Source organism: Neovison vison, chromosome 7 (assembly GCF_020171115.1).
Source record: "Neovison vison isolate M4711 chromosome 7, ASM_NN_V1, whole genome shotgun sequence".
Taxonomy (NCBI): Eukaryota; Metazoa; Chordata; class Mammalia; order Carnivora; family Mustelidae; genus Neogale; species Neogale vison.
Genome location: NC_058097.1, coordinates 155,466,383 through 155,480,047, shown reverse-complemented (window position 1 = coordinate 155,480,047; position 13,665 = coordinate 155,466,383). Strand labels below are relative to the sequence as shown.

Below are 13,665 nucleotides of genomic sequence, written 5' to 3'. Positions count from 1 at the left end.
GTTTCCTAGACCACATATTACTGATGTGGCAAGTTTTTGTTGATGAGCTAATACGGGGCAGATACTGCAGTAGCAGTAGGGAATACATTAGTAACACAATCAGATGAGAATATCCTAATGCCCAACAGAAGCATTCCCTGTGCGATGCTATTGTATCTCTCCACTCAACATTCTGTGTCCTACACATCCTTAGAATATTGTGTTACATTGATTATTAGTTACACTGGTCAGTCTGAATCTGTAGGTAGTCAGGACATTAGTGGGGGTGGTTTGGTGTCATAGGCCATGTGTAGTGAACATTTGTCAATTTTTGGCTTCTGATCATTTGAGTACCCTTTCCATATGTATAGTCATCTGGGAGTCTTGGACTAGTTACAACCTGTATCCTCCACACAAGCTGAATCCATTTAAAATTCACTTTCTTTGTCTTCACTGCAGTTAAGGTGTAGCATGTAACTTGGATTCCATCAGTCTAGTGTTTGAATTGGGAAGTAGTGAGATGAAAAAGCAAGGAGAGCAAACAGTTTCTTTTCTTTTTTAGAAATAGACTTTATTTTGCAGATTTGTTGTAGACTTACAGAGAAACTGAGAAGTACCCTGAGTCCTCATACACCCACTTTTCCCTTTATTAACACCTTACATTATAATTACGGTATTTGTTACAAAAAGAAAATCAACTTGATCCGCTATTATTTTTAACGATTTTATTTATTTATTTGTGTGTGAGAGAGAGATAAAGAGAGTGAGAGACAATGAGCATGAGCAGGGGCGGGAGGAGCAGAGGATGAGGGAGAGAGATTATCAGAAACTGACTCCATGCTGAGCAATGGATTTCCACATAGGGCTGGATTCCACAACCTGAAGACCATAACCTGAGCCAAAACCACAAGTCAGATGTCCAAGAAACTGAGCCACCCAGGTTCCTCGTTGATTCCTCATTATTAACTAGAATACATACCTTATTTAGATTTCCTTTGCTGTTTTTTTCTTTTCTTTTGTTCTCTTTTCCCTTATATCTTTTCTGTCCGAGGATCCCATCCAGGAAACCACAGTACATTTAGCTGTTATGTATCTTTAGGCTCCTCTTGGCTATGAGTTTCTCTGTCTCTGTTAACTTGCATCTAAGAATCCTAACCTATACATAATCTTCATTATTATTTGGGGAGTATACTCAAAATTCTTTTTTCTCTTTTTTAAAGATTTTTATTTGTTTATTTGACAGGTAGGGAGATATTGCAAGAGAGAGAGAGCACAAGCAAGGGGAGTGGCAGGCAGAGGGATAGGCAGGAACAGACTCCCCACTGAGCAGAGAGCCTGGTGTGGGACTGGATCCCAGAAGCCTGGAATCATGACTTCAGTCAAAGGCAGCTGCTTAACTGACTGAGCCACCCAGCTGCTCTGAAATTTTTTCTTTAGAAGCTTTCTGGCCATTTTATTCCCTCTCTCCCTCCATAGCAGGAGAGATGGCATGTTTTGGGGTTTTGTTTTGTTTTGAGTGCGAGAGAGAGCAACTTTTGTTAGTGAGAAAAGTCACATTAGCATCTATTTTGGTGGAATGAATAGGACTCAAATCCATGGCGACTATAGAATGGTTATTGTCCAGGGATGCCTGGGTGGCTCTTTTGGTTAAGGGTCTGCCTTTGGCTTGGTTCATGGTCCTGGGACCCTAGAATGGAGCCCTCCACCTGGCTCTCTGCTCATCAGGAAGCCTGCTTCCCCCTCCCTACTTGTGTTCCCTCTCTTGCTGTGGCTCTCTCTCTCTCAAATAAACAAAATCTTTAAAAAGAATAAAGAATGGTTATCATGGAATCCCCTCCAAACATGTGACTGAGTAAAGGTTTGGGTAAAACAGGCAAGTGGCTGTTAGCCAGATTGTTTGGACTAAGGATTTATGAAACCTGAAGTGGAGCCCAGAATCGACTATTCTGGTGACATTGAGCCACACTGAGATGTGGTCACAGGCCTCTAAGCCTATGGAGAGGTCAGCCTCAGACTGGTAAACTCCAATTTTAAAAATCTTTATTTCTTTTTTGGTTTTGGAAGAGGTATTGATTGGGTGAAGTGGGCTCCTGCAAAGGAGGATGACCAGAATGAATACTGGGAGCCAAAGAATGTTAGATGAGGGAACTTTAATGAAACAAGTGGCTGGTTGGCTGTGAGAACTGAATTTGGGCCAATACAGAAACTGACTTCAGTGAGTCGTGGTATAGGACACTGAAAATTGTTCTAGGACTAAAACTAGAGAAAGTGGGTTGAAGATACAGGAAAACTGATTTTGACTGATCATAGGAAGATCTCTCTAACAGCAAAGAACTATCTATAGTTGACCTTTGAGCATTGCAGGTTTGGACTGAATGGGTCTGCTTACATGTGGATTTTTTGAACACAAATGTGAATGCGTTTTCTCTTACAATCTTCTTAAGAACATTTGCTTTTCTCTAGCTTACCTTACTGTAAGAATACAGTATATAATACATATGGCATACAAATTAGGTGTTAATTTACTATGTTATTGGGAAAGATTCCAATCAACAGGAGGCTATTAGATGTTGAGATTTGGGGGAGTCGAAAGTTGTATCAGGATATTCCAATATGTGGGAGTTCACACATGTTGTGCAAGGATCAACTTATAAATGAAAGGGAATGATGTAAGAGAGTAAGGAGCTATCTATTCTTGTTTAGGCCAATGCTGTTTGGCTTGTTTGGCCAATGTTAGGCTCAATAGAAATATTATGATTTAAGCCTCAGACCAATATTTGGACTAATTGGCCGTTAATTCCCCTTTTGACCAATAGTCTAAGTTTCTATGAAATGTGGGATGATGAAATACTAATTTCTTTTTTTTTAAAGTTATGAAAAAAATTTTTTTCCAATTTATTTATTTTCAGAAAAACAGTATTCATTATTTTTTCACCACACCCAGTGCTCCATGCAAGCTGTGCCCTCTATAATACCCACCACCTGGTACCCCAACCTCCCACCCCCCTGCCACTTCAAACCCCTCAGATTGTTTTTCAGAGTCCATAGTCTCTCATGGTTCACCTCCTCTTTCAATTTACCCAAAAGCACATACCCTCCCCAATGTCCATAACCCTACCCCCCTTCTCCCAACCCCACTCCCCCCAGCAACCCACAGTTTGTTTCGTGAGATTAAGAGTCACTTATGGTTTGTCTCCCTCCCTATCCCATCTTGTTTCATGGATTCTTCTCCTACCCACTTAAGCCACCATGTTGCATCACCACTTCCTCATATCAGGGAGATCATATGATAGTTGTCTTTCTCCACTTGACTTATTTCGCTAAGCATGATATGCTCTAATTCCATCCATGTTGTCGCAAATGGCAAGATTTCGTTTCTTTTGATGGCTGCATAGTATTCCATTGTGTATTGAAATACTAATTTCTTTGAAGCTTTCAGGAAAGAACATTATTTTGCTTTTGTACCATTTTGCAAGCTGAAATTCTCTGAGCCATTAATGATTCCAGTATTAAGGACTCTTCCAGATATATTGATTGTTTCTATCAGTGCCTATTCCTAGGTTTGTATGACTGGGACATCTACACCTGAAATGTCTTTGGTGTTAGAATCATATATGCGATTCATATTAGATGTTATTTCAAGATAATCCATTTAAGCCTCTTAAATTCAGTTGTGATCATGCTTAAAACATAACCATATTAACTGAATTAATCACAAACTTCAAAACAGTATTTGATGCATTGATACTCAAGAAAACCTAACCTTTTAACCTTTTATTACTCCTCTGTGTTCTATCTTAGTGTGGAGTATTCATGGTTTTTAGAATGCGTCCTTCATGTTTATGCTTCCTGAACTAATCCATAACTGTCTAGCAAGATACTGTATCTCTTTTAAGAATGTTACCATTGTTCTAAAAGTCAGACCCAGAGGGGTGTCTGGGTGGTTCAGTGAGTTGAGGGTCTGATTCTTGATCAGCTCAGTTTATGTTCTCAGGGTTGCTGCGATGGAGCCCTGAGTCAGCTCTGCAGTGGCATGGAACCTGTTTAAGATTCTCTCTCCCTCCTCCTCTACTCTCCCTCAGGTGCATGCACTCTTTTGCTCACTCGCTCTCTCTCTAAAAATCTAAAACTAAACTAAACTAGGAGTCAGACCCAGAGATCACCGCCTTGAGAAAAGAACTTTCTTTCAGCTAGTTTTCTGAGAGCCCCTTTGACATCCTTGTTTCTCAGGCTATAAATTATGGGGTTCAACATTGGAGTCACCACTGTATAGAACACAGATATCATCTTATCCTGCTCTTTTGTGGTCTTGGAGTTTGGCCGCATGTAGGTGAATATTCCCGAGCCATAGAAGAGGACAACAACAATGAGATGCGAACCACAAGTAGAGAAAGCCTTGAGCCTCCCCTCCCCGGACTGCATCTGGATCACAGTGGAGATAATATTCCAGTAGGACACAAGGATCAGGCAGACAGGAGCTAAGAGGATGACCACACCCATGGCAAAGATGGCCATTTCTGTGCCATAAGTATCTGCTGAAGCCAGCTTCAGGAGGGCAGGAGGTTCACAAAAGTAGTGATTAATAATGTTCTGTCCTTGATAGGGTAGTTGGAAAGTAAAGATGGTATCCACCAGAGACACTAGTGCCCCACTGGCCCAGGATCCTATGGTCAACTGGAGACACACCTTTTGGGTCATGATGGTAGAGTAGTGCAGGGGCTTGCAGACAGCCACATACCGGTCATAGGACATCACCGCCAGCAGTGCACACTCTGTACACCCCACCAGAAGAAAGACAATTATCTGTGTCACACACCCAAAAAAAGAAATAGTTTTCCTCTTCACAAGGAAGTGGACCAACACTTGAGGGACAATGCTAGTAGAGAAGCAGAGATCTGCGAAAGAGAGGTTTCTAAGAAAAAAGTACATGGGAGTGTGAAGTCGAGAATCCATGAAGATGAGAAGGATGATGAGCAGGTTTCCAAGCACAGTCAAAAGATAAATGACGAGAAAAAGAACAAATAGCAGGATCTGGGTCTGCAAGTCCTGGGAAAGGCCAAGGAAAATAAACTCAGTCACAAAGGTTTGGTTTTCCTCTCCCATTGGGATTTATGCCTCTTTACCTGTTTGCACAAATAAAAAGAACAGACTTTGGAATGGTGACATCAAGTCCCATAGAAGAGTATCACTTAAAACCCAGTTTAAAACCAAATTGGATATTTCTAGCTTGTTGCTATTTGTATCATTCTAAGTAATACAAAATAGAATGTTTTATTTCTTATTAGTTGGTTGTAATGTTAGTTCATTTCATTGTTTCCCAAATATTTTCTTCCCATTTCCACTTATTTATAGAGTATGACGCTATTAAAGCCTTCTTGGCTAGTTCTGATATGAGGATATTAGACTTTATGTGGATTTTACTAAATGACTATATGCACATTGTTACAAAGTGATGTGTATATTGTTAACACTGTTACCATGTATAAAACTGCACAAATAACTGCTCAAAATATTACATATTTAATCATAATACATACGCTTGAAAAACGAGAAATAGCTTTCTGGCATCAAACTTAATTTGACCTCTTAAAATACCACAAATGTTTTCTTGCTTTAAAATTAAGGAGGGCATATGATGTGATGAGTACTGGGTGTTACAGGCAAGTAATGAATCATCGAACACTACATCAAAAACTAATGATGTACTTTAGTGTACAGGAGATAACTGAACATAAAAGAAAACACATAGTGTCAGGTTAGTATAAACAATTATATACTAACAAATGAGATAACTTAGAAAAAATGTAAATATTAAGATGTAATACGTATTTGATTCTTTAACTGAAGTATAGTTGACATACAATGCTTTATTAGTTTCAAGTGTACAACATAGTGGGATTTAACAATTCTTTACACAATGCCCAACACAATAAATGTAGTTACCACCTGTCACCATAAAACATTATCACAATATTAGTTACCATATTATTTATGCTGTACTTTTCATCTCTGTGATTTATTTTGTTTATTGTTTTATTTTATAATGAATTTTGTTCCTTACATATAGTCACCTCTTATAAAATATATAAAATTATATTCTACAGCTTTAAAAAACATAATGGCCCAAGAATTATTTACTAAGAATAAATGCAAATAACTATTAAATTTAAGAAAAATACTTGATGTAATTGTAAGTACTTATAAATAAATAGAACGCAAGAATGAGAGATACATTTTTTACCTGTGTAATTAGCTAAAATTTTAACAAACAACTATACCACAAAATAGTAATTAGTATTTTATTGAAAATTTAACCCAAGACAGGCATTGAAAGTTTTATATAATCACATTGTCCAATAACATTATAAGGTAGACAATATTAATCTTACTTTGCAGATGAGAAAACTGAGGCACAAAAAAGTTCATCCACCTTCCCCAAATCACACACTTAATAATGACAGTATTCTGTAAAACGAGGGTGCAGAAAAAACACATTTTCGTGCAATGCAAGTGAGTAGGAAAATCAATCCAATCCTTTTGGAAAATAATTATGTCAAATATATTTAAATATTTAAATAGTCATACTTTGGCCCAGTTCTCAATAATATGGGGGAGGGAGAGATTCTGTTTTTACCAGTCCTTTCTTCCCTGTGAGGAAGAATCTGATTTTTGACATTCTAGGATGTTGCATGGTCCATATAACTGCTCTCTAGAGTTACTGCGATTTAAAAGGTCATGCACAGGGGTGACTGGGTGGCTCAGGGGTTAAGCCTCTGCCTTCAGCTCAGGTCATGGTATCAGGGTCCTGGGATCGAGCTCTGCATTGGGCTCCTTGCACACCAGGGAGCCTGCTTCTCCCTCTTCCTCCATCTGCCTCTCTATTTACTTGTAATCTCTACCTCTCTGTCAAACAAATAAATAACATCTTTAAAAAAATGGTCATGAATGTTCTACTTCCCCAGTTCTTCATAGAACTGGACTGATAAATTGGGTAAAATTCCAGTCAAGCTCTAAGAAAGACTTTGAAAGACTTTGGACTAGAGCAAGTACTCCAACTCAGGCTTATCAGAGTTCTGAACTTGTGTGACTAACACATCATCTCCCGACCCATGCATTTTGTAGGATCTCAGTTCTGGCAGCAGCAGGAGCAGGTCTCATTACACAAGCAGACCACTGCACACCTTATTAAAATGTGCCCCACTTATCTGGGACCAAACAGTGCACACAACATGAAAAGAGAGCCTCTGCAGACTACTGGACTGAAGGAAAAAGTGGCCAGAACTCAACAGCAAGGCATGTGCAACAAACATAGAAGGCACTTCCTGAAGCACCAAGTCCTGAAGAATAGGAGACACTGTACTGCAGGACATACAGGGCCTCTTTTTCATAAAACCATTACTTTTAAGAGCAGGAGATATAACTGGCATTCCTAACGCACAGACACACACAGAGAGTAAGACAAAATGAAGAGACAGAAGAATGTGTTCCAAATGAAAGAACAAGACAAACCACAGCAAGGGACCTAAGCAAAACAGATATTAATTATCTGATAGAGATAGAGAATTTAAAGTAATGATCATATAAATACTCACTGGACTTGAGAAAAGAGTGGAGGACATCAGTGAGACCCTTGAGAAAGAGGTAGAAAAGAACCCATCACAGAGGAAGATCACAATAAATGAAGTAAAAAATACAGTTGATGGGAGTGTCTGGATGGCTCAGTGGGTTAAACCTCTGTCTTTGGCTCAAGTTATGATCCCAGGGTCCTGGGATTGAGCCCCGCATTGGGCTCTCTGCTCAGCAGGGAGCCTGCTTCCCCCGCCCCTGCCTTTCTGCCTGCTTTTGATCTCTGTCTGTCAAACAAATAAATAAAATCTTTAAAAAAAATACACTTCATGGAATAAATAGCAAGCTAGAGGAGGAATGGAATGATTTAATCACCCATAAGACACAGTAATGGAAAGTAATCAAGCTGAGCAAATGAGAGAAAAAAGAATTATACAAAAAGAGAATAGGCATAGGGAACTCAGCGACTCCAAGTCTAATAACATTTATACTGTGAGGATTCCAGAAGGAGAAAAGACAGAAAAGGGGGCAGAGTATTTATTGAAGAAGTAATATCTGAAAACTTCCTATATCTGGGAATGAAACAGAAATCCAGATACAGGAGGCACAGAGATCCCCCAATAAAATCAACCAAAGCATGTCCACAACAAGACACATAGTAATTAAAATGACAAAAGTAGTAGTAAAGAAAAAAAAATTAAACAGCAAGAGAAGAAAAAGACAGTTACATATAAGGGAAACCCATAAGGCCAGCAGCAGATCAACAGAAACTTTGCAGGCCCAGAAAGGAGCCAGTGATACAGTCAAAGTGCTGAAAGTGATAAATGCACAGCCAAGAATACTTTATCCAGCAAGTTCATCATTCAGAATAGAAGGAGAGATAAAAACTTTCTCAGACAAACAAAACCTATGAGTTCATGACTGCTGAACCACTCTTGCAAGAAACATTAAGAGACTCTAAGTGTTAAGGAAAGACCATAGTGAGAATTCAGTAGGAAACACAAAACTAGTCAAAATAAATATATCTGTAAAATTAGTCAAGAGATTCACAAAATAAAAGGATGTAAAATATAACACCATATACCTAAAACATGTGTGAATGTGGGGGGAGGGTGTGGAGATAGGAGTAAAGAATGGGTTCAATTTTAAACAATCATCAACTTCATATAGACTGCTGTATGCAGAAGACGTATTATATAAACAGAATGGTAACCATAAATCAAAAACTAGTAATAGATATGCAAAGAATAAAGAGAAAGGAATCTGAGTATATCACTAAAGAAAAGCAAAGAGCCATGAAAGTGAGCAAGAGAAGGATCAAAGAAAAACTACAAAAACAACCACAAAACCAGTAATAAAATGGCAAAACACATATATATCAATAGCTACTTTGAATGTAAATGGACTAAACGCTCTGATCAAAGGACACAGGGTGACAGAACGGATAAAGAAAACATACTCATCTATATGCTGACTACAAGGGACTCAGTTTAGACCTAAAGATATATGCAGATTGAAAGTGCATAAATAGGGATGCCTGGGTGGCTCCAGTCGGTTAAAGTCTGCCTTTGGCTCAGGTTATGATCCCAGGTTCCTGGGATCAAGCCCCGCATTGGGCTCCCTGATCAGCAGGAGCTTGTGTCTTCCTCTACCCTGCCCCTCCCCCCTGCAACTTGTGCTCTCTTGCACACGTGCTTTCTCCTTCTTTCTCAAACAAATAAAATCTTAAAAAAACAAAGGTGAATAGATAGAAAAACACTTATATGCAAATAGAAGGGCAAAGAAACCTGGGGTAGCAATACTTCCATTAGACAAAATAGACTTAAAAACAAACACTGTAACAAGAGATCAAAAAAGGATAGATCATTGGATAGATCATCCAAACATAAACTCAACTAGGATACAGTGGCCTTGATTGACACATTGGACCAGATGGATCTAACTAATATAGCCAGAAACATCCATCCTAAAACAGAAGACTATACAGTTTTTTCAAGTCATATAAAACAGTCTCCAGAATAAATCCAGTATTAGGCCACAAAATAAGTCTTAACAAATTAAAAAACATTGAAGTCATACCATGAATCCTTCCAACCACAATACTATGAAACTAGAAATCAAACAAAAGAAAATATCTAGAAAGAGCACAAATCCATGGAGGCTAAAGAACATGCTACTAAACAATGAATGGGTCAATCAAGAAATGAAAGAGGAATGTGGGGCACCTGGGTGGGTCAGTTGGTTTAGCATCTGACTCTTGATTTTGCTTAAGATTCACTTCCTGGGCGCCTGGGTGGCTCAGTGGGTTAAGCCGCTGCCTTCGGCTCAGGTCATGATCTCAGGGTCCTGGGATCGAGTCCCACATCGGGCTCTCTGTTCAGCAGGAGCTTGTTTCCTCCTCTCTCTCTCTCTGCCTACTTGTGATCTCTCTCTGTCAAAAAAAAAAAAAAAAAAAGATTCTCTTCCTCTCTCTCTGCCCCTCTCCTCAAGCCCATGCACTTTCTCTCCAAAAAATATGAAAGAAGGAGAGAAAGAAAGGAAGGAAGAAAGGAAGGGAGGGGGGAGTGGGGGAGGAAGGAAGGAAGAAAGGAAGAAAGAAAGAAAGCTATCAAAGAGGAAATAAAAAATACATGGAGACAAATGAAAATGAGCACACAAAGGTCAAAAATCCTTGGGATGCAAGAAAAGCTTTTCTAAGAGGGAAGTCTACTGCAATATAGGCCTACCTCAAGAAGCAAGAGAAATATCAAATAAACAACCGAACCTGACCCCTATAGAAGCTAGAAAAAGAACACCAAACAAGGCTTAAAACCAGCTGAAGAAGGGAAATAATAAAGATTAATGTGGAAATAAATGATAATGAAACAAAAAAAATAGAACAGATCAATGAATGAGGAGCTGGTTCTTTGAAAAAATTAATAAAATTAATAAACTCCTAGCCAGGCTTATCAAAAGAAAAGAGAAAGGACCCAAATACATAAAATTACAAATGAGAGAAGAGCAATTACAAACAACACCACAGAAATACAAACAATTATGAAAGAATATTATATGCCAATGAGTTACACACAACCTAGAAGAAATGGAAAAATTCCTAGAAACATATCATCTCCCAAACCTGAGTCAGGAATAAATGGAAAATTTGAACAGACTGATTACCAGCCATGAAACTGAATCAGTAATCAAAAACTCCCAGCAAACAGAAGTCCAGGACCAGAAGGATTCACAGGTGAATGCTACCAAACATTTAAAGGAGAGTTAATACCTATTCTTCTCAAACTATTCCAAAAAACAGAAGAGGAAGGAAAGCTTTCAAATTCATTGTATGAGGCCAGCATTACAGAGATACAAAAACCAGATAAAGATACTACAAAAAGAGAGAGAACTATAGGCCAGTATCTCTGATGAATATAAATGCACAAATCCTCAATAAAATACTAGCAAATTGAAGCCAACAATGCATTAAAAAAATCTTTCACTGTGATCAATCAACATGATACAGGAAACATCACATCAACAAGAGAAAGAATAAAACGCATATGATTGTTTCAATCGATGCAGAAAAAGCATTTGAGAAAATATAACAATGATTCATGATTAAAAACTCTCCTCAAAGTAGGTGCAGAGGGAATATACCTCAACCTAATAAGGGCCCTCCATGAAAAACTCACAGCTAACATCACACTCAATGGTGAAAAACCAAAAGTTTTCCCCTAAGATCAGGAGCAAGATGGGGATGGTCACTCTCACCACATTTATTCCCCTTAGGCCCAGCCAGCAGCAGTCAGATAAGAAAAAGAAATAAAGGCATCCTAATTAGTAACAAAGTAGTAAAACTTTGACTATATGCAGATGACATGATACTATGTATAGAAAATCCTAAAAACTCCACCAAAAAAAACTGCTAGAATCTGATGAGTGAATTCTGTAAGGTCACAGGATACAAAATCAATATGGAGAAACATGTTGCATATCTATACACTAATAACTGAAGCAGCAGAAAGGGAAATTAAGAAACAATCCCATTTATGACTGCACCAACAAGAACAGGATAGCTAGGCGTTACCTTAACCAAGGAGGTGAAAGCCTTGTACTGTGAATACTGTAAAACACTGATGAAAGAAATCAAAGATGACACAAATGCTCATGGGTTGGAAGAAAAAAATACTGTTAAAATATCCATAGTGCCCAAAGCACTCTACAGATTCAATGCAATCCTTATCAAAACACCAACATCATTTTTTACAGGACTAATTCAAACAATCCTAAAATTTGTATGGAACTAACCACAAAAGAAACTGAAGAGCCAAAGCAATCCTGAGAAAGAACAAAAACTGTAGATACCACAGTTGCAGATTTCCAGATATACTGCAAAACTGTCGTAATCAAAGCAATATAGTATTGGCACAACAAACGATGCACAGAGGTATAGATTGGAACAGAGATCCCAGAAATAAACCCATCATTATATGGTGGATTAATCTTTAACAGAGGAGACAAACATATGCAATGGGAAAAAGACAGTCTTTTCACAGACGGTGTTGGGAAAATTGGACAGCTGCGTGCAAAAGAATGAAACCAGATGACTTTCTTACACCATATGCAAAAGTAAACTCAAAATGTGTTAAGGGTCTCAATATGAGACCTCAAACCATAAAAATACTAGAAGAGAACACAGGCAGGAATGTCTCTCCTGTTGGCCCTAGGAACATCTTTCTAGATATATCTCCAGGGGCAAGGGAAACAGAAGCAAAAATAAACTATTGGGACTACTTCAAAATAAAAGCTTTCTGCACAGCAAAGGAAACAACAACACTAAAGACTACCTACTGAATGGGAGAAGATATTTACAAATGACATAGTCAATAAAAGGTAAGTATCTAAATATATGACAAATGTATACAACTCAACACTGTAAACCCAATGTACCCAATAAAAAAAAAATGGGTGGAAAACCTGAACAGACAGTTCTCCAAAGAAGACAGATGGCCAACAGACACATAAAACGATGCTCAATATGACTAATCAACAGGAATTTACAAATCAAACCACAAGAACAGATACACTTAAATATATAAACAACAAATAGAAAACTAGGACATCAAAGAGCATTTAAAAAGAGCAAAAAGAATACCAGTTAAAATGATGCAAAGAGGACATTATATAGGCAATTCAGAGAAGAAATGCAAATGCCCAAAACCTATGTCAAGAATATTCACACTCACTTAGAGAAACAGAAAATAAAATAGTACGTAATGTTTCTCTCTCATTAGATTAGCAAAGTTGAAATAGATTGAAATGTCCAACTGTATTTTTGAGAATGGGGCAAACAGATATGAAAAATGTAGGCATGTAACATTTATAAAATCTCCCTGGAACGTGATAAAAAATATAAAGTTAAAAAATGGGTTTGCTTTTTTTTTCCTGAATAAAGCTATTTTTAGGACTTTACTTTTGGAAATAATTATGGGTAGCCATAAAACTTGGTTTCAAAGGATATTCACATATAGGATTGTTTCCAAAATAAAACAGCTTACAGCCTAACAATTGGTGATGTGTTAAACACATTGTTTTCCAATATAATATAATCTATACCACATAGAGAAAAGGGTAAGAGTAGAGATGTGTGAATCATACAGCATGGATTGAATCCTTTCTTCTTATTTCTTAGCTCTGTGGCCTTTGCCTATGATTCAGTTCCTTTATGCCTCAGTTTCCTTGTGTGAAATGGATATAAACCACAAATTCATAGTATGGATGTAAAGATTAAATTAAGAACTTAATGGAAAGTAGTTTGCACAATGTTGACAGCTCCATTTCAAGAAATGGCCGCTGTGATCATGATGTACTAACCTTAAGCCATTAAATGGAAGTAGATCCGTATTTTCTGTGGAAAGATGTTGCTCACACTGTTGAGTTTCAAAAGAGGGTTGCGAAATAACATGAATGGGTATGATTCCTACAGATCGTGTGTGTGTGTGTGTGTGTGTATGCATTGTTGTGTATCTTTCTCTCTAGAGATGAGTCCATTATATAATACCCTTATTTCTTGTCTGTACTGTCATTTGCAAATATCTTCTCCCATTCCGTGGGTTGCCTCTTTGTTTTTTTTTTAAAGAT

General features: G+C 37.8%; 1 protein-coding gene across 1 annotated transcript; it reads right to left on the bottom strand.

Annotated features, from left to right (window-relative positions):
- Positions 1 to 4,210: 4,210 nt before the first annotated feature.
- Positions 4,211 to 5,082, bottom strand: LOC122914259 (olfactory receptor 2D3-like). Its single transcript, XM_044260891.1, is given in 2 exon segments — positions 4,211 to 4,261; positions 4,264 to 5,082. Coding segments are annotated over 2 exon segments (870 nt in total).
- Positions 5,083 to 13,665: the final 8,583 nt, after the last annotated feature.